Here is a 21,689-nt window from a genome sequence, read left to right as displayed (position 1 = left end):
TCCCTTAAAATATGTAAATTTATATTGTTCTTTCCTCGTGACTTCCCTCCAAATGCATATTAAAATCTCTACTCTAACCTATAGAATCAAATATCAGCAAATAGGATTCAGCTATTTTAAACAATTCTAATAATTTTCTTTGTTAAATGGAAGCATAAATATTTATCTTTTATGTCTAACTTTGGCTTACAAAGCATAGACCATCAGTCTCCCCATCTCAATTACAAAACGATCTAAAATTCTCTTCCAAGAGCTGAAAATCCTACTACTAAACACTCAGCTTCCCCAAAAGAATAGTTACCTCATCCTTTTCTCAAGCCTTGTTGCTGTCCTTATCCAATTCCCATATAAACCTAAAATCTTATAAACAGATATTACATAGGTCATATTGTGCTAACCATTCAGAAATAAATCTCTCTTCACCTCCTTCTTGAAATGATTTAACATTTAGGGATTAGATAATAATACCACACCTTTTTCCCTAAGTACACTTAAAGAGGTAGAGTTCAGTTTAGTCTTTCTCCTTATCTTGCAAAAATCTCTCCTCTCTGAAAGTGCCTTTTTCAAGTAATATGATTTTATCTCAGTAGAAGTACCCTCATTTTCCCCCTTATTTTCCTCCATTCTCATAAGAGCTACTTTCCATGGAATCTCATCTGACTTAAGATACTACATCTAAATCACCCTCAGTTATTTCTCTGTCATCCAACAAATACACTGATTCCTCTATCAGTGGTAACAACAGTCAAAAACAGTTTCATGTGTAGTTATATCACAGTTATAATGTCATTACACATATGCTTGGTAGATTTCTAATCTAATTTCTAATAGAAACATTCCTTTTGATGCAATCTAGAGACCCCTGCCCACAAAAATAATGTGTCTTTGGCTGGCCTATGAAATATATTATCTTCTTACAGTTTTTAACATTTACTATAGTGTATTCCATTTGTTCTCTCATACATTTAAGTGTGTAACTGATGACCATTCCCCTCTGCATGTTCCAAGAAGATTCAACACTTTTCTTTTAGGATTCACATGAAGTGCCCACATAGCACCTCAGAAATGTGCAAGTTGGTGACTACAAATAATCCATGGGAACAAAATAGACAGGGTGGATGGTCACAGCTACAGAAATAATAATAACCAATGGCACGAGTGTACACATAACAGGGTCTCCAGTAACACAGAAATGGTGCCTAACATACCCTCTGAGTATTGGAAAGCAAGTTATCATGGCTGTCGTCTAGTGAGAGTCAATTAAAGAGGAATTGTTGTGTAATCATCTCAGTTACCTAGTCATGTTCAGTACATATGCCTGTTGTGTACACGAACTCAATGAGGAACTAAACCCACACATAAGGCTGCTGTTTAATCTTAGCCTTACTACAGGATACGTACCCAAAGAATGGCGTACAGCAACTGTGGTCCCACTACACAAAGGCGGTGCTTCTACGGACCCTGGAAATTACCGCCCCATAAGCTTGACGAGCCTTGTCTGCAAAGCTATGGAGAGGATCATAATGGAACTCATAAATAAAGACATTGGGGACCTACAGACACTGGATCCTACCCAATTTGGCTTTGTCAAGGGCAGATCCTGCCTCTTGAACTTGGTCGACTTTTTCGAAACAGTCACTAAGGCCATTGATGAGGGTAAGGCAGTTCACACAGCCTACCTTGACCTAGCAAAAGCGTTCGACACAATACCCCACTCGGGCATCATAGAAAAGCTCACCAGCTTAGATGTAAACCCATATGTCACAAGATGGGTTGCAAACTGGCTCAAGGACAGAACACACAGGGTTAGAGTTGCTGGAGCCATGTCAGACTCTAAGCCGGTCACGAGCGGTGTCCCACAGGGCTCAGTCCTGGGCCCCCTCTTGTTCGGCATTTATTTTTCTGAAGTGCAGGCAAACATAGGGGGATTGTGGCTGACAAAATTTGCAGATGACTGCAAACTGGGCACCATAATTGACACTCCATCAGACACAGACATCCTCCAGAAAGGTCTCATAGAAATGGATAACTGGTGCCAGAGCCATGGCCTTAAGCTAAATGCCAAAAAATGTATAGTCATACCCTTTGGGAAAAACAAGGTAACCCCTAATTACCACATAGGTGGTAATCCATTAAACACGGAAGAAGTTATCCTTCTGCTCTGACTAGCTAACTGCCAGATCCATCTGTGATGTACAAATCAGTGGTGCTAGACTATACACAGATCTCAGTTTCTCACTTTCCACCAGGGCCAAAAGGAGTAAATTCTACCCTATTTTCAGAAAGTGTAAGAAGATGTCTCTGATTCAAGATGCTGTATCTGGCAAGCCTAAACATCTCCTTTCCAACTGGAATAACATTTATTTTTGAATGATAATCAAGCCCACTTGAGAATGGACAGATTGTTACTGAAAAACCTACAGTCTGATAGATGTTGCAACGCTTGGGAAATTGGTTTGGGATTTCACCTTTTATTCACACAAGCATGAATCCTGGGCAAAAATTATATAGGATTTACATAGAGTAGAGAACATAAAGAGTATGCTTATAAAGTAAATGAATTTACAACACAACTGATTATTATCTTGGATTGTGCTGTGCTAATTTTGAAATGTAGACTAAATTCCACTACCAGTATGTTGCATCATTGGTGATGCCCTAATTACTGGTTGAGAACAACTAAACAAGCAACTAATCAAAAGAAATAACAAAAGAAGAACAGGCAGGGAATACTATTCAAGAGCAGTGGGGAAAATATAAAAGAGAATTGGAAAATAAGTTTCAAGTGAAAGAAAGTCTGAGTTTCAATATTATAAAAACACCCTGAACAAACTTATGGAGTTGTCATAACAATTACCCAGGCAAGATACAAACAGCAGAGGAGGAAATAGCTACACCTAAGGCAAACATATACACATTCTTTACAGAGTTATGTAAGTAGAAGAAGGCTTCTATGAAACAGTTCTATTTTGAGAACTCCTCAAAGTCAGAAAAGTACTTTGAGTAAACTGTGTAACCAAAATGTAGAACAGGGATCTATAGATCAAGGGATGATGGGAGAGGGTGTGTCTTATGATCCAGAGCAAATACTGAAAATCTTCTGTGCATTTTACCCAGAGCACTGTCGCCCTCAGCATGTTGAGGAATGCTGGGACTTCAAAACCAGGAAGTTACTATAGGCTTTACAACTCCCATTCTTTGTGAGAGGAGAAAGCTAGAGGATTGATCTGACTTATTATGGTTGAGGAAATTAAACAATGTCTGGGTAAGCAGACAGCATGTAGATCAGCAAGGCCAGATAGGCTCCCTGTTGAGGTAAGGAATGAAGGAGGATAATTTCTTCGTAATCTTTGAGAAATACTATTCAGACTGTTCCTGAATCCTGTGCCCCCAAATCATGGAAGGAAGCACTGATCACAATAATTCCTAAAGAAGGAAAGGATGCTACCAGGGTGGCCTCGTACAGGCCAATTTCAAGAGTTAACCACAGTTACAAAACATTTATGGCAATATTAGCAAACCACATGGTCAGAGTATTACCTAGCTTAATAGATCAGGACCAAAGTGGTTTTATCCAAAACATTTATGGCAATATTAGCAAATGACATGGTCAGAGTATTACCTGGCTTAATAGATCAGGACCAAAGTGGTGTTATCATATGCCAATGTACTTTGAGCATACATAATTATATGTAATTTGAGTCTCTGCATAGAATGACTAAACTACTAGAAAATCTGTATAAGGGAGCTGACGTCAGATGAAAGGTAAATGGCTGACTGACAAGGACCACCCCCCTAGAGAGAGGTGCTACTAGGCAGGGGTGCTCATTCTCACTGCTGCTATGTCCCTTTACTTTGAACCACAGGAACAGAAAAGCATACAGAACCTGAGGCACGTTTTTTTTTTTTTTTTTTTGATAGATAGACAAGATACATCGGCACTTTCTGCCAATGATTTATCAGTTTATTTGAAAACCTACCCCAGTTATTTAAAATATTGCAGGACATTGCTAATGTATTAGGGTACAAAAGGAATAAAGGTAAGACATTACCCATCTCAGTTCATTTTTATCTGACATATAAACTGGTTCAGTTGTATCATTTCTTATGTTGGCATTTTAAAATGAAATACTTAGGGGTGTGGATACATAGGAATAAAGATGAGTTGTTTAAACAAACCTGGGACCTGACATTATTACCTGTCTTTTCCTATATAAAAAGTGGAAATACCTATGCCTTGACCTTGAAAACAGAATAAGAACAATGCAGATATTAATTCAACATTTGATTATTTACATAGGCCAGGCATCGTTTAATAGCTTAAAACACAAACATTGGACCTCAATAGAGAAAGAAATTAATAAATTTATTTGGGCTAGGAAAGAAAAAAAAACAGATTATACTGGACAAACTGCATATCCCCACTAGCAAATTTCATATATTTTTTTACATGAAATGCCTGTACAAATATTTTATACACCAGAAAAATTGAGTAAAATTCACCCAGGAGCTAATATGTAATGTTAGAGATGCACACACACACACACACACACACACACACACACACACACACACACACACACACACACACACACACACAAAAGGTGAAAGGTGACTGGCAAATATTTGTTCTGGGTTTGTCCCACATTAGATCATTTGAAAGATGACTTCCAAAGATTAATAGCAGTAATTCCAGTTAGCACCTGATACATTAGCAGAGACAACCCCCTTCCAAGCTGGTGGGGGTTGATACAGCCCCCTACTCACACCCGGGGGTTAATAGGACTAATATTACTATAAGAGAAAAAGGCAATAACTTAAAAATGGAAAAAATATGCTTGTTCCAGAACTCAAGACATTATGAGAAATCATCAACAACATAAAACTGTTAAAATTAGGGATTGGGGTCCGAGTGGAGACATGATAAAATCAGCAGGGAAAACAGGGCAGTATTGCTAGAAATGAATTCATCGTCAAGTCTTGGTGAATATCTACCTGATGTGAGACTGTATTTTATATAGCATATATCATGGACAGTAGTAGGTTAATATTAGAAAAGACAGCAAGGTGCACATGTCCCACAATAAAAAAGTGCAAATCCTTGTATATGCTCTGGTGCCGGGACTAGAAAAAAATAACAGTGTAGAATCCTCAAGGCACAGAAACATTCCTACAGTGGGCTTAGACCAGGTTGGGGGGAGGATGGTCCCTTAGAATCCTCAAGGCAAGGAAACATTCCTACAATGGGCTTAGACCAGGTCAGGGGGAGGATGGTCCCTTAGAATCCTCAAGGAACGGAAACATTCCTACAATGGGGCCAAGCCAGGTCCAGGGGGAGAAAGGAAGTAGTAGTCCACAAAAAGCACAAAAACTGATAGGCCAAAAAAGAGTGATAAATACGATAGACTATTGAGGATAAGAAAGAAATGATGAATTGTTACTGTTATGCAAAAATCCCAGACTTTCCAGATAGTATTCAAAAATATTAACAGAGAAATTACAAGAAAGAGAAATATTTGCACAAGAAAAACTGTCAAAAGTTTAAATGCAAATTTATCTTCATCAATACAACAGTTAATTGAAAAATATTATATAAACCAACAAACTTTGGGCCATTTGGAAAAAGAAGTGACTGAGGAAGTGCAAAAATATAAAGAAGAAAACAAAAGGATTTTTGAAAGGTTTAAAAAAGAAACATGGGCATAGGAAAGAAAGAGGATTCTGATATGGGAAAATATTTATGCAAAGGAGAAAGCCAAACTAATCAATACAAAAAAGCAACTCCAAAGATATTTCATGAGAAATAGAGGCAAAGACATCTGGATATAGAAAAATCTCACAAAACAAAAATTAGAAAACAAAGGGGAAAAGTAGAACAGAGGATTACTAATAGAAAAGTTAAAGAAATACTGCACTGTTTATGCAAAGGAGAAAGCAAAACTAATCAATACAAAAAACACCACCAAAGATATTTGAAGAGAAATACAGGCAAAGGCATCCAGTTATGCAAAACTTCACAAAACAAAAAATAGGAAATCAAAGGATGAAAGAAGAAAAGAAGATTAGCAATAAAAAGATTAAAGAAATAGAAAGTGAAGTTGTGGATTACATGTAAAGAGAAAGATTTAATGTAGAAAATTCAGCTCTGGTAACATCACAGCATGATGGAAAAATGAGTCCCCAGATTAAGGTGAAACGCATTAAATGGGAAGCATCTGATCACTTGCCACATGAAGATACTCTGGAGCCTTCAGTAGGAAACCAATACAAAAGTTCAGTTGGAATGACTCAGCAAGAAAAGGAGCAGAAAATGTGGCAACTCTGATGATGAAAGAAATCGGAAAGTCAATGAGACCAAAAATGTTAGAAGTCTGATAAAACAAATGAACATAGTAATCAAGACTTTTAACAGAAATTCGTGTGATAAAACAGAAGTAAATAAGATATATTCCTGTGCAGCTGAATAAATAACTATCGAGTCTTGTCACAAAAACACGTGGAATAAGGCAAAGGAGGGGAAGAAATCCAATGAAAGAAACAGCAAGAAGTTCAAATATACAGGATATGAAATGGGATGATGAAATGGCCAGAGAAACTGAAACAAAATTAAGAAAAGCTCTTAAATGGAAAATCTGAAACCCAGATGCACTACCTAACTACTGGCTAAACATATTAACATCTTTACACAAATACTTAACCGTGAATAAGCATTACTTATCTGCACATCCCAGACACCAACCTGGTTAACAACAGGAACAATGATACTCCTTAAGAGAGAACATGCAAGCTATCCTTAAAACTATAGACCAATAACTTGCCTTCCAATGCTGTATAAACGATATACTGGAATTGATACCAGCAAAGTTTATAGTCATTTAACAGAAAACTCAATCATGGTAAAAAGAGCAGAAGAGTAACAAAAGAAAGTCACATGAAACAAAGGATCATTTGTTGTTAAAGTCATAATGGAGAATTGTAAAAAGGGGAGGACTCTAAGTATGGCATGACTGATTACACAGGGCCGGTGTTAGCATAGGCACTTCCAGTATAAGCATCATCCAAACATGCCATCCATCCTAGCAAAACTTTTATTTCATGCTGCAAACTTTTAGAGCAGTATCCACAGACCAGACTGCAGCACAAAGCTTTTACATTACAACAGGCCTATGTATCACACTATCACTATGTTGAGCTGTCTAACAAAGGGGCAGTTAGAGTTACTGGCACTTAGTTGCAACAGTGATACATTGCAATAAGTCTATGTACAGGTCTGGACTTAAAGTGAAATGATGACTGGACCTACATTTCAACCCCCACACACACACACACACACACACACCCCAGTCCTCTCCTCTGACTCCTTCTCCTTTTGGGCTCTTTCTCACATTCTGCCTTACACACAACCTTTTCATCCAATAATAGACTGAACAGAAATTATGATTAAGGAAAAAATCACTGTTGTGGTTCAGCTTTAGTTTTCCTTGCATTCAACACACCTTTTCTGAACAAGACAGCCCAGTAATAACCATTTAGGAAATAACTCAAGTCAGGGCCCAAGAAGCCACAGGTTTACAGATGGTCTGGGATAATTTCAGTCTTATTTTTTTCTTTCAAGGCATAATTTGTGCCCAAGGCTTACTTTTCAAATCTGACAAAATTGTACCTTACAGTAAACTAACAAGCCAGTAGTTGTGAGAATATTTAAGTCTTATCTGGAAATACTGCCTACCTCTAACTCCTCTAATAAAGACAAGTCACTGCCTATGCATCCCTCTGGTGTTAGACTGGGATAAAAGCAGAGATTTAAATTGCTTTGTCATATATTTCAAGTAACTGATGAAATACATATTGTGATTGTGAGAATGATTTCAGTAATATTCAAATTTGTTGCTCTAGACAATACACCTCTCTTACACAAGCTATAGTAACCTTCTTTGTATACCTCTGAGGTCTGTGAGAAACACTGCCCTCAGCTCAAACACAAGCTATAATGACTTCATGTGCACACCTCTAAGGTTTGACTGTCATGAAAATTAAAGATGTAATATCCACACACTCTCTAGCCCCATAACCTGTAGCAGCTTTATGTACACACACACATTTGAGCAGGGCTGGTTTTAGAATGGTGGTTGTAAACAGAGGCTATTATTAGCTTAAAGGGTCATATCTCAGCACCATTCAGGTTAAACAGTGTATTCAGAAAATTGATACATTTTTCTCCAACAAGCAACAGCTTGACAGAGTCAAGGATGATAAAGGGAGTCCCCATTATCCATTTAGACAGTCTGGTGAGTGGGGCAACCAGGCTCCAAGAATATCTAAGTGTCTGAATGTTCTGTGATATATTACTTTTGAAATATAATTACTTGTTAGGTACATTTTCTGATACACAGAAGAATAATGTCTGTGTGCTGGCATTATTGGGTGCATGCACAGATAAAAATCATTGATGTTTTTTACACACACACACACACACACACACACACACACACACACACACACACACACACACACAACATGCATGCATAAGCCACAACTGTACTAGTTATGTACTTAATTTCAGCAAACAGCAATGTCTTGTGCAACATTGGTACTGCCACACCAGATTAGTCACTGCTGTTTAGCAGCCATCAATCAGCAGAAGCAGTAATATTTATCCCATTGAGGAGTAATGCATACTTGTCACTGTCCCTACTTTCACAGACCTTCCCTGATTTTGTTCATACTTTTGCTTTATCCTAAAAGTCTGATTTGCTGGTAAATCATTCAGGATTACAAACAGTCAGTTAATCCAGACATCTGAGTTTTATACTTATTGTCCAAAAATAGATGTTGATGCAAAATATGTTATTCTAGTAACTTTTTAAGTGAATTAGAGAAATATTTAAACATATTTATGATTCTGAGCATTTATTCTATTATTTTTGGGATTGTACTGAATTCTTAAGCAAAGAAATTAAGTTATAATATCTGGTGTTCTGGTATTAGTTATAAAACTACCTGAAAGAGAAACTATCCCTGATGATCGGAAGCATCAGCTCTTCTTAAAATCCAAAGTTTGCATCGAGGTAAGTCCCTCTAGTGCTTATATTGTTCATGTTCATTATCATCTTCATCCTAACAGGGTCATATCACAGCCCTGCATGTTAAAGAGCATACTTAGGAAATTAATGCATTTTTCATTCCTCATTATCAGCAGCCCATGGTTTTGCAGGGACTAAAAGCTGGCTATGTAGTTAGTTTTAGTGGAGAAAATGTCCGAAAGCAGGGTTTAACTAAGCCAGGAGCACTATTTCAGTAGTAAAATATTTAATGGCATTCTGATGCCTGTTACTAGACAAAACACCATTACTACAACCAGAAATATCTTTGAATTTTAAGGGAGATATAAATAAGAGTTATTACCCTCATAGTTTATTAAGTATGCAAGACTGCTGCACTAGCTTTTGCTGGTTTTACAGATGTGACAAAATATCAGGATAAGATAACTTGCTGTGTTGGGGGCCCCGCTGGTGCCTAAAACCGGCTATGTGATTACAAAAAAGCATTTGATAACATCCCACATTCATGGATAAAGGAGTGTTTACAGTTGTATAAGATGCACCCTACAATTAATCAATTAGATCACAGTGACCATGAAACAATGGCAAACAACTGTGCAGCTAAGCCATGATAAAGAATAAATTATCATCTCAGGGATAAAAAAATCAAAAGGGGATATTCCAGGATGACTCTTTGTCACTGCTGCTCTTTTGTCTTGCCCTTGATTCATTAAGGTGTCTGCTTAAAAGATTAGGTCACGGTTACAATTTGGCTACCAGAAAACAGCAAAGTATAAAGACTTCTCATCTTCTTTTTGTGAATGATTTAAAACTGTACATCTCATCAGATGAGGAGATGAAAACACAGCTACAAGTGGTCAAATCTTTCTCAGATGACATAAAAATGTCATTTGGTTTTGGTAAGCGTGCAAAAGCAACATTTAAAGCAGGAATGCTTCAGCACCAAGAAAATATAAGTCTGGAACCAAAATGTGATATAAAGGAACATGAGCAGGAAGGGCCTATAAATATCTGGGAACTAATGAAGGATTGACAATAAAACATGGACAAATGCAAACAAAACTCAGTAAGGAGTATTTTAATATACTAAAATTAATACTGAAAACAACCCTGATGTCTAGGAACAAAGTCCAAGATATAAACTAATTTGTTCTTCGTGTTCTTACAGTTTTGGGATGATTGACTGGCCCCAAAAGGTATTGGATCAGTTGCACAGGAAAACAAGAAAAATACTTCATGCTTATCAAATGATATATAAACATCAGTGTATACCAAGATTATATATTTCTCTGTCTGAAGGAAGTATGGGCTACCTCAAAATTGATTACATGTAATTACATCTGCAGTTGTACGACTGCATATATGCTGACCTCACCAGATCCAAACATTGTGAAAGTTTTAAAACATGAAGAGAATAAGTCTAAGATGACTTCCTTGCTTAATTTAGCAGAAGCATATTGGTACCAAGTGGGAATGGAAATCAAACCACAAGTAAACAAAAATCAGGTAACAACTGAATGTGCCAAAAAACAAAACAAAAATTATATAAGGAGAATGATCAGATGAGAAGTCAAGAAATGTGGAAAAGGCATAAATATAGTTGCAAGTACAGAAACCTCCTATAACAACCTCATTTTGATCAGAATGTGATGCGGGATTGGATAAGGAGAAGTGAATTTAAACCAAATGACGAAAGGCTGATTTTTGGCAGCCCAGGATAGTTGACTACATACCTTTTGGTTTACAAAGTCCTTTGAACATGTGGGAGAAACAGACATATGCAGGTTCTGTAAAACAGAACTAGGAACAGTCGCACATCATATTACTGGTTGTGACACACTGATGGCAGAGGGTCTGTATATTGAAACACACAATAATGTGAAAGAATGTTGTATTAAGAATTGTACAAACATTACAATACTGAAGTAGTTGAGAAGCATTGGAAATGTTAGCCACAAAACATTATAGAGAATGATGAAGTACATATCACATGGAATCACCCATAACCAACATTTAAAAAAATAGATGTGACAAAACCAGATGTAGTAGTCTATGAAAAGGAGAAAAAAGTAGCATTGATTATTGAAATTGCTGCACTCAGTGATTGCAGTGTCTTACATGCAGAGACACAAAGTCATAAAATACCAGGATTTGCAGGCAGAAAGGAGGACAATGTGGAAGAAGGATACCCAGGCAGTTCCAACAGTAGTAGGATTAACAGGTCTTATAAAAAAGAATTTACATTCGTATTTAGATATTCTACTGATACATGTAACTGTATAAATTACAGGATTTAGTTCTGGGCACATTGCTTGTGCTGTGAAGAGAACTTTTGGTTAACCTCAAAGACTGAAACAATACTATTTTCAAGAACTTCATACTTTGACTTAGGAACGGGGTCTATTCCCGTCATGGTATTAGAAACACAAAAGACTTGGAGAAATTAAAACTTACAATTAAGTCTAAAAAAAGGAAGGTTGGGAAAGTTAAATGTAAACAAGCAGACACAATGGAATGCATTTCTGTATTGATATACAGGAGCTTTGCCTCTAATGCAGTGCCTAATACAAATACTATGACCAACTATAAATTTAACCATGGAAGAAAAATCTAAAAGATTAAAAGATGGACTCTGATACCTCCCTGTGTGTATAGTTGGTCATAGCTCATTTACTAGCATTGTAAAATCCTATAAATTTAAGTAGAGTAAGTGGTGCAGTCCCGGCTGTAGCCTTTACTGTTTATGTATAAACCTGAAATTGGTTGGATTATGGTATGATAAATAAAATTCTTTTTAAAAAAATGAAATTCATAGTTAGTGACATTTGAGTTCACATTGAAGTAAATGTAAAATCAGTACATTAATTTCAAGGCTGAGCATGAATTTAAGAATGATGAAAGTGAACCATATTTTATCTGCTTTTTTCCCCATCATGCTTACTGTCTGTCAGTTCTATTGCAGTCAGCCAGAAAGGCTATCATTCAGGCAGTAAAGAAAGGAGTTTAGCCTTTACCAGTGCTGTCCATCATGCCCCTCTTAATACCTTCTGTGTAATAAGTCTGAGGGTATCTTCATCCCAGAGACCTAAGAGTCTGGTTTTATCCACCAGACTGAGACCATCTGCACTTAAGGGCCAACCCTTGCTATCTACAGCTGCTAAGTATGAGACCTGAAGTGAAGCCTCCTGAGCATGCACAATCCTGCAAATTCCCCAGTCTTCATACAACATGTATACTACTTGGCAGGCTTGTGTATATGCTACCCCAAATACTGCCTGTAAAACTTTGCTGTGATGCCCAGCACCCCCTGGATGCCCATGAAGGCAGCGGGTCTTTCTTCATTCCTGCAAGGATAGATAAGTTGACATTGGTCTCTTAGTCTCACTTTCCCTGGCCAGGGCTTCCCATGATCATTCTGTTACCTAATTATGGGTCATCTGGGTTACCATCATGGTCCTCATCCTTTGGTGCCATAGTGTTATCCAAAATAAAATGCATAATTCTTAATTATTAGTTACCTTATCTTATGGTTGCTTGCCACAAATTGATGTACAAGAGAGGTAGCATGGACAAATCAGGATCATGTGATGCTATTAGTTATACATGATCTTTAAAACATCTATTTGACACCAGATAATGACCATATATTGTTCCAGGCATGCTGTCTTTTGTTTCTATTAGATAAGTTACTGGCTATACTTAAATACCAACTGATCTTTACCAACTCTACCACAGACCCTATAAGCAAGGCCTTATTTCTGTACCATGCTTTCTTGAATTTATATAGTTTTGATCAATCTAACTCTTTATGAAAGCTACTTCATTCCTCCTTTACACCTCCATAAAATGATGAATCATTGCTTCTTCACTTAGACATCTAGCTGGCATCCTGAGATTTGTCCTGCTTAGTCATGCATTTTTTAATACAGTTGTGTACTTAAGACTATGAAATTCATTTAGATACCTGACTACTTCTGTTCTGTTTACATCTGCCTCTTTACATCAACAATTTGCATAATAAGCTTGTTTAAATCTCTCCTTATATGGTTTCTGATATAGGACATGTATCTGTTTCTGTCTATCCTGTATTACAGCACTTTTGAGGTTTCCATAGATCTACCCTAGATGGGATATTATCACTTGCCTATAATGTGAGACAGCAACTTCTCATTTTTCTATTGGCGATGCTTCTTCATTCATTTCTATTCTGCCCCTTCTTCTTCGCTGCTTTCTCACACTGTTTGATTACCTTTACAGTAACTAATATGACTGCATCTTAGACTTTTGCATTCATTGCTAATACCACTTCTCCACGATGGTATATTCTGTATCATGTTTTCTAGTCAAGTGATGCATTGTTTTTTTTGAGTGCAAGCTGACATATTTCAGATATGTCTTCTAAGTCTCTTCTTGTCTACCTATGCTGTCTTTTGTATCAGTCCTTTTGTATAACACTGTGTCATCAGCAAAAATACTTTTTTTTTCAATGTCTTCTGCTAGCTGACATAAAGACAGTGAAAAGGACTGACTCCACTGCTGGAGCTTCTATAACCATATTTTAAATATATATATATATATATATATATATATATATATATATATTAGTATTTGTCTAACTGTACAGAAATATATTACATCTGAATGTTTCAATAAGCAACACTAATAACAGCAGTCTGCTAAAATTTACTGCGTATGATTCTAGCTTAAGCAGTTTTGTGTCTTCAGTAAATAAGGATAATTAAAATCTAATTTATATTCACAAAGTGACTCCTCATATTTCAGGCAAATTCAGGACCCAAAGGAGATCAAGGTTCAACTGGAACTAAAGGAATCGCTGGTCCTCCTGGACCAGTGGGTCTTCCAGGATCACCAGGTCATGGCCCAGAAGGTTTTCCTGGTCCCAAAGGAAATAAAGGAGTGCATGGAGTAAATGGAATAGCTGGATCACCTGGTCTGTATGCAGATATATTCTAATTTCCTAGTGTATCTCTACTGTAATACCAAGTTACATTATTTAAACAAATACGATGTATATTGGTATATTCAGAGCATATAAAGGTGTTTTACAGTATTTTAAATATACTTTTTCAGTCTGATTTATTTTCTTCCTATAATGAATTTTTGTTAACTACTTACATAATTGCTTTCATCTGTTAAATATATTAAAAATATTGTGAATGAATTTTTGTACAGCAATTCACTTGAGCACTATGGGAAAAAAAGAATTTTTAGTAACAAAAATCACAAAATGTGAAAATGGATAAATTGTGCTAGTAAAAAGACATGTTTGTGTTAAACTGAAAATTATTTTTTTGTTTATGAAATAGCATGCTAGATACCACAAGTGCAAATGCAAAAATAAAAAGAAAAATCTGTAATTTCTAAATAATAATGCTAGACACCTAATTATACCAAATATTAAGGAAGTTAAAGAGAGTTTCACTGAAAGTTTCTTATGACAAGTAAACATACTACCAGAAGAATGCCCCAGGGCAATTAGTCTTCCTGTGTATCACAGATAATGATGGCAGCTGCCTTTCACACTAGCCCTTCCCGTCTTTTCCTCATTTTATCCTCCCTAGAATCCCTCAATTGATTCACATGCCACCATCCATTTCAGGACACCACTACCCCTTAAGAAAGCAGTATTAAAATCATTTGGTAACTATGATTTTGTCTGTCTCCAGTTTCCTTCTCTTAATTTTTATCTATTTAACTGACCATATGGTTCTGCTGGGTGTCAGTAGCATGTCTTCGTTTTTTTCCAATCCTTAAGGTAGGGGATTTCTAGTGCTCTCAGATTTTTTTTTTTTTTTTTTAATAATTCAGAATTCCATTGACCCTCATTCAACTCTGAAGTATTTTTCAACACATTCTCAACCCTCTGGATGTACTGCTTCCTGAACAGCTTCCAGGACTGTACCAAGAACTCCACAGGGACTATACACATTTTTGATAAAGTGGGACAATAATGTTAGGATTCCTGCAAAGGCCCTCTGCCCACGCAGTCATCCCTGTTACATATTATTATATTAGTGCTGCCAGCTACAGCTGACAAACTGCCTTTTGTGAAATTTGTGATTGACAATGTCTGCTCCTTGATAAAGAGGAATTAAGTCCTGACTATAACCTAGATGACCTGAATTACTGGCCTGGGCTGTTAAGGACCAAACCAGAGTACACATATATGTGTACAATTTATTTTATCTAACACTCATTTTTTTCTACACGGTTAATCTAATCCTAGCCTACAGTACATGCATCCATGCACAGCACTGATATTAAGAAAGCTTATAAATTTATGATCACTGATGTTATTTTTTTTATTGATTTGTAAGTAAGTCATGGGTGGGGGTTGGGGAGGACTAAACCCCTTAGTCAGTGCTTGTTAGTTTTGTTTTAAATAAGTTTGCAGGTTTCTAGATCTTTATATATTTTAGGGTAGGGTTAGATGAGATGCATCTTTGACATTACATCATTTTGTAGATTAGTTGGAGATTAATTAAACATATACAGTATATATATATATATATATATATATATATATATATATATATATATATATATATATATATATTTATACAAACAGACACACATATATACAGATGTGTGTGGGCGTGTATGTATCATCCTCATTATCATCAACCCCCCCCCTTTTCTATTTATACAGGGGATCAGGATGTTGCTTCAGCTGTTACCCCCTCTCTCTATTCAGTACCACTCTCCTACCTTGTTTAGCCATCATGACCAACCGCTAATCCATCTCTTGGCTGGATGCACTCATTTCCTTTGGCTTCTTTCGGTCTCTGCCAAATTTTCCTCTTAAAATCATCTTATGCTTTCCTACTCATGTAACTCAACCATCATATCTGTTCTCTTTAACCTTCTCTGCAACTGGGACTACCTCCTCTTCTTCTGTGCTGATGTCACCATTTCTTCAACTATGCCACAGTCTATATCCTACTTCATCTTTATCTCCTCCGCCTCAACAATCCTGCCTTAGGTTTCCATGCTGTACAGAAGCAATGGTTGCATAACTGTTTTGTACGCCTTACTTTTCACCTTCTTTTGCTGTTATCTGTCACACACTGCCCCTGACACTCTTCAGTTGGCTGCAGCACCCTTGATGCTAACTTTGACCTCCTTAGTTAGACATCCTTTGTTTTCAACCACCTCTCCTAAATACTCAAACCTGTTAACCTTCTCCTGTATTCCCCCTTCTGTCTCAGTTTTCAGCTTTTTCTGATTCCTCATTTTCTGCCCTGATAACTGTCTAGTCTGTATTCAGTTTTACCGCCTCTGCCTTCAGTTTTGCATTCCAGTCCCTTATCATTAATTCATGCTCATTTTCAGTGGCTTAACAGGTACCACCTCTGCCTTTGGTGCTAGAGTAGCAGAAGCTGGGGGTTCTGTTCCCACGTAGGGTGATTGTTTTGCTAACAATGCAATGCAGCAGTAGGAGCTGTTGCATTCCTAAATGTGCTATCCTTCAGAGGAGATGTTAAACCAGGGTGCCATCTACTTGAGTTGGTGGTAATTCAGCTGGATGTAAAAGATCCCATGGCTGTAATTAAAAAAAAAAAAGAGTAGGGGTACTTTATTAAAACGTACCTTAAAAACATATCTGCAATATAAAAACTTTCATTTATAGTACAAAATTTTAAAATAAGAAAGCAAATGACAAAAATAAATATAAACACAAATTATGATCAAAATAAAGGGGTCTGTATCACATAGCCGAACTGCAATAACTTCAGCTACGTAAATGTCGAACCCGGAAGTTCGAAATGCAATAACTTCGAACACTCAAAACAGCGATTTTTTTTTCCCAGGGAAAAAAATCACTGTTCCGGTACAAACCCAAAAAACACATGTACACTATAAAGCATTCCTGATGTGGGGGGCTTCTCCCCCACACCCCCAATGTGGGGGGCTGTGGCTCCCACACCCCCCTACTTAAATATACCAATTCTGAGATCACACCACAGTGGAAGAAATAGCAAAGCCACGGAAATGGCCCACCGAATGTTTTCCCTGGGAAAAATTCAGTGTTCTGCAGCTTCACTATTTTGACATTTCGAACTTCCCAGTTCGATATTACGGGGTTCGGACACCTGTGCATTCGGACTTCTAATATAGACCCAAATAAAATATGCTTAGTATTCACATATGCTTTTACTATGAAATTACTTCTTTAACTTCACCCCTATTTTCTTGCTATAAACAAAGCTTTATGTTATCAATGATTTCTATCATATCCCACTTTCTGTTGAACAATACTTCCTTTTTTCTTGCTTGCCATATGTGAAGAACTACAGCCATACAAATGTTATCTATTTTTTTTATCTTGCACATGTTTATATGCCCTTCATAATGTCTGTCTACAATACTTCCTATTGTTATTTCACTCAGCTTTTGACAACATTCATCTTTTTTATCATTTCACATAACTTTTTGACTCTAGGCATTCCATAAAAATAGACTCCAATGTTTCACTTACATCATACTTTATGCAATTTCTTTCATTCATCACTTTATATATTATCTCTCCATTCAGACCCATTTTTAACATTAACCTCCACATGAAATCTGCCCATCTTCTGATTTTTTTGTATCTATTGTCCTCCGTTCCTTTATAGCTCATTTTTAATTTCCTGTAGTATTTCCCATGGATCTATTTAAAAGCATTTTGTTTTTCATACCACACCTTTCTCTTCTGTTCTATTTATATTTATACCACACATATTTTTGAGCCTGTATTTTTCTTTTCTCTTCTAACACTTCACTTTTCTCTTTATTACTTTTCATTTTCAAATCTCTTCACTCTCCCCAACACCCTGAGTATTTTATACTCAAAACGTGTATTTAATATCTTCCCTTTATCATATTTTACTACTTTCAGAATCCATTATGAACATAATGATGCTAAATATTCTAAGGGGTCCTTCATATTAAATCATCCTTTTTCCACTTTAATAAATATATTAAATATAACAGTTCATTTAATGGGATTTTGTTTAGATCCCCAAAAATACAGAAAATAATTTAGGCTGGTTCTTTTTCCAGTTCACTTGCAAAAGCTATTACTGATCTTAAATCACTCAGTTTTCCCAGTACTATTGCATTTATTAGATATGCCTTTCTGAAACTTAAGGTAAGCCCTTTCCTTCATTTACACATATCCTACACTTTCTTTAATGTTTATATCCATTGTCTCTATATTCTTTCAAAGTCTCAAAACACGATTCTTAGTATTTTGAGTTTTCTTCTATTGACGTATTATTGTTCCCTTTTTAATATTTAGCCCTACACACTTTAGTTCCTTTTCAATTTTGATAACTTCTACAGCCCATATACATTTCTGAGTATTATTACTATATCATCATTTGACTTCACCAGCTGTATCTTTTTCTCCTCCCTACATTTATATACACCTCCTTCTAAGCCCTTCTTTATTTTTCCTATCACTGTATTCGTCATTCATACAAGTTTTAAACTACTTAATGCAACATAGGTTCATAGGTTCATAGCTGTTTACTAGGCTAACGACCACAAGGGCCTTTTTAAGCCTAGTCATGCATCCCAAATCTTTGACAAGTTCTGATACCCTTGATAAGTGTAAGCATGGGCCTGGGAGATGATCCATTTACAGGATACCTGTGACCATTAGAGACACTGGTGCCAAACCAGGGATACATTTCTGGTTTCCCATCCAGTTGTCCAGGTTGCACTTGAATTGGGGAGGAACTCTGCTTCACATGGAATGGGAGCCTGTTCCATAGACGGGGCAGTCTCTGAGATACATACCTACCTCTCCAGCAGGTCCTATTTATTTCACAAGCAAAGTTTAAGTCTTTAGAACAGGTAATTCTGGTGCTGTTTGTTTTGTGGATATGCAGGAGGTCCATCAGAGTGGGGTCTGACAATGCCCTGTATGCCAGGCATAGATCTTCTCTCAAAAGCCTGGAGGAGACAGAATACAGGGATAAGGCCTTGAGGTGGTCTGCATAGGACATATTACTTATGCCCTGTATTCTTTTAGTGACGAACTTCTGTGAACATTCCAGTTGTTGGATATGCCTGGTTAGGCACATACCAAAGGGGGCATTGTACTCAATGATAGGTCTGATGAATGCTGAATACAGTGGAACAATGACTTCCTTGGACTTAGATGCCATACCTTTGTATATAAGTTGTGCAACATAGAATGATTTCCTCACCACTGTAGACACGTGGTGATCAAGGGCTAGATTACTATCTATGTGTGTCCCTAAGCCCTTGACTACTGGGTCAACTCTAAGGGGTGTGTTGTCAATATGATAGTTACCAGGGATGGATCAGGATGACTTACCAAAGGAAACAATTATGCATTTCTTGTTATTTAGTTTTAGTCCATGGCTCTGACACCAGTTGTTTGTCTGTGTCATCCCCTCCAGGAGAAAATTTGTGCCAGTGCGAGATTCACTGGCACTCCTAATTTGCAATCATCTGCAAATGTAGTCAGCCAGAGAACACTGACATTGGCCTTGACTTATGAGATGTAAATTTCAAAAAGGAACGACCCAAGGACTGATCCCTTGGGGACTCCACTTGTGACTGGCCTTTTTGTAGAGGTGGACTCCACAATTTTAACTGCCTGGGTCCTGTCTGTGAGCCAGTTGGCTATCCATCAGGTAACATACTGGTTTGTACCTAACCTCCTGAGTTTGTCAACAATGCCCAAATGGGGCATTTTGTCAAATGCATTAGCCAGGTCAAGGTAGGCAGTGTGAACAAGTTTGCCCTCATCCATTACTTTGGTGACCTTCTCAAAGAAGTTCACCAGGCTGAGTAGGCATGCTGTACTCTTGATGGAACTAAACTGGGTTGGGTCCAGTGTCTGGAGGTTTACTATATCTCTGTTGATCATCTCCATGATAATTCTTTCCATGGCTTTACATATAAGACTAGTGAGACTTACGGGTCCCTGTCTCACTCATTTTTCAGCCATTTATAAACTATTCTCATAATCTCTTTATTTGCATCATAGGTTTTTAATATGCTCCACAATTGTTCAATTTGAATATTGCCAAATGCCCTCTCTCTGTCACAACCTATAACCCTTGTTTCTTCTTCATTTTCCTTAAGATTATAAACCACTTCTTTAACAATCATCAGCATCTCTGTACTTGCCTATCTTTTAGTCCATGTACTCTTTAAATCCACACTCTTTTCTTTTGCCTTGCCTATATTATCCTCATCAAATGTTATAATCTGTATTCATTAACATAATTAGTCACCAAGTATTTAATTATTCTTCCCTTCCTTTTTCCTAGATCAGTTTTGTTACACCTTCACAACACATTTCATTAGTAAAACCTATTTCTTTCCATTCATTTAATATTTCTACTAATATATTCTTCTGCCTTTCTTCCATTCCCGTATGAAATTTGAAATCTGTATCTTCAGTGCTGAATTTGCATTAACTTTCTTATCATTTCTTTCGATTCTTCCACTGTAACTTTCCTTTAAAATTCCTTATTTCTGTGTTAATGCCATGATCTGCCATTCTCCTTTCTCACCATGCCTTTTTCCTCATATTTTTCAGCTATAAATATAATTACTTCTTGTTCTGTCCTCTGCAGTATATTTATGTTAAAGACCTGTGTTAACTGTGTTGTCCATCATCATATTTTCTCATTTTACTTTCTGCTCTAGGAAAGGCAACACTTCTTCTTTTGTGCCTTGTACCAGATATTGCTGTCTTCTCAATAACTCCTGAGTTATCTCTTATACTGTTCATGTAACCCCTTTTCTGATTTAAATAGTTTTCATTACCTATTTCAAGAAAATCTAACTTCTCCTCAGTCTTTCTTCTGTATCTTTTGTTTTTCTTCCCCATGGAATTCTATCTTTTTCTAAATACCCTCGTTTTATTTTCTGTTTATATTCGTCCACCATTTTGTTCATTTACTGTACATTTATGCCTTTGAACTTCTTCACCACCTTTCCCTTCCTTGATCATATTTTCATTCTTTCCTGCTTTTGCCCTAATTCCCTCGGGTCTACTTTAATTAAACGAAAGCGGAATCCGTCAAATATGAATCCGATGACACATAAACAGCGAAATGCGATAACGTCGAACACCAAAACTGCAAAATTTAAACATAGAAACCACAATAGTCGGCCAACCTCACCACCCGTAACCTACTACCTACACAAACACAACAACATAAAACACATACATACACTAACCAAAACCCTACTACTAACCCTAAATTAAAGCACCAAAAGCCCACTTGTAATCCTACACTAAACCCCACATACACAACTATCTATGCACTACCCTTAACCCCTCCCTAACCCTAAGGTCCATAACTACCGCACACTTACCCTACAGAACTATATCCACACAAAGTAAATATTCCACACACATTCACTTAACAAAACCCTACACTAAACATTACATACATCACCTATCTATGCACTTACCTTAACCCGCACCCTAACCCTAAGGTCCGTAACTATCGCACACTTACCTTACGGAGCTATACCGCAGATGGGCCAACTATGACAATTCGACATTTCCGATTTCGCTATTTAGTGCATTCAACGTTTCCACGTTTCACTGTTTATGTGTCGACGGAT

General features: G+C 36.9%; 1 protein-coding gene across 2 annotated transcripts in view; it reads left to right on the top strand.

Moving 5' to 3' along the window:
- LOC122800784 (collagen alpha-3(IV) chain-like) overlaps window positions 1-21,689 on the top strand; it is a 1,680,215-nt gene that overhangs the window by 855,855 nt on the left and 802,671 nt on the right. For both annotated transcript variants that reach the window (XM_044070045.1, XM_044070046.1), the window contains exon 26: window positions 13,845-14,013. In XM_044070045.1, the coding sequence (XP_043925980.1) occupies window positions 13,845-14,013 (169 nt within the window). The remainder of the gene's footprint in view (window positions 1-13,844; window positions 14,014-21,689) is intronic.

Source organism: Protopterus annectens, chromosome 4.part1 (assembly GCF_019279795.1).
Source record: "Protopterus annectens isolate FY-2018-M chromosome 4.part1, PAN1.0, whole genome shotgun sequence".
NCBI classification, from domain to species: domain Eukaryota; kingdom Metazoa; phylum Chordata; order Ceratodontiformes; family Protopteridae; genus Protopterus; species Protopterus annectens.
The sequence above is the reverse complement of the archived record's forward strand: the minus strand, read 5'-3'. Positions and strand labels throughout refer to the sequence as shown.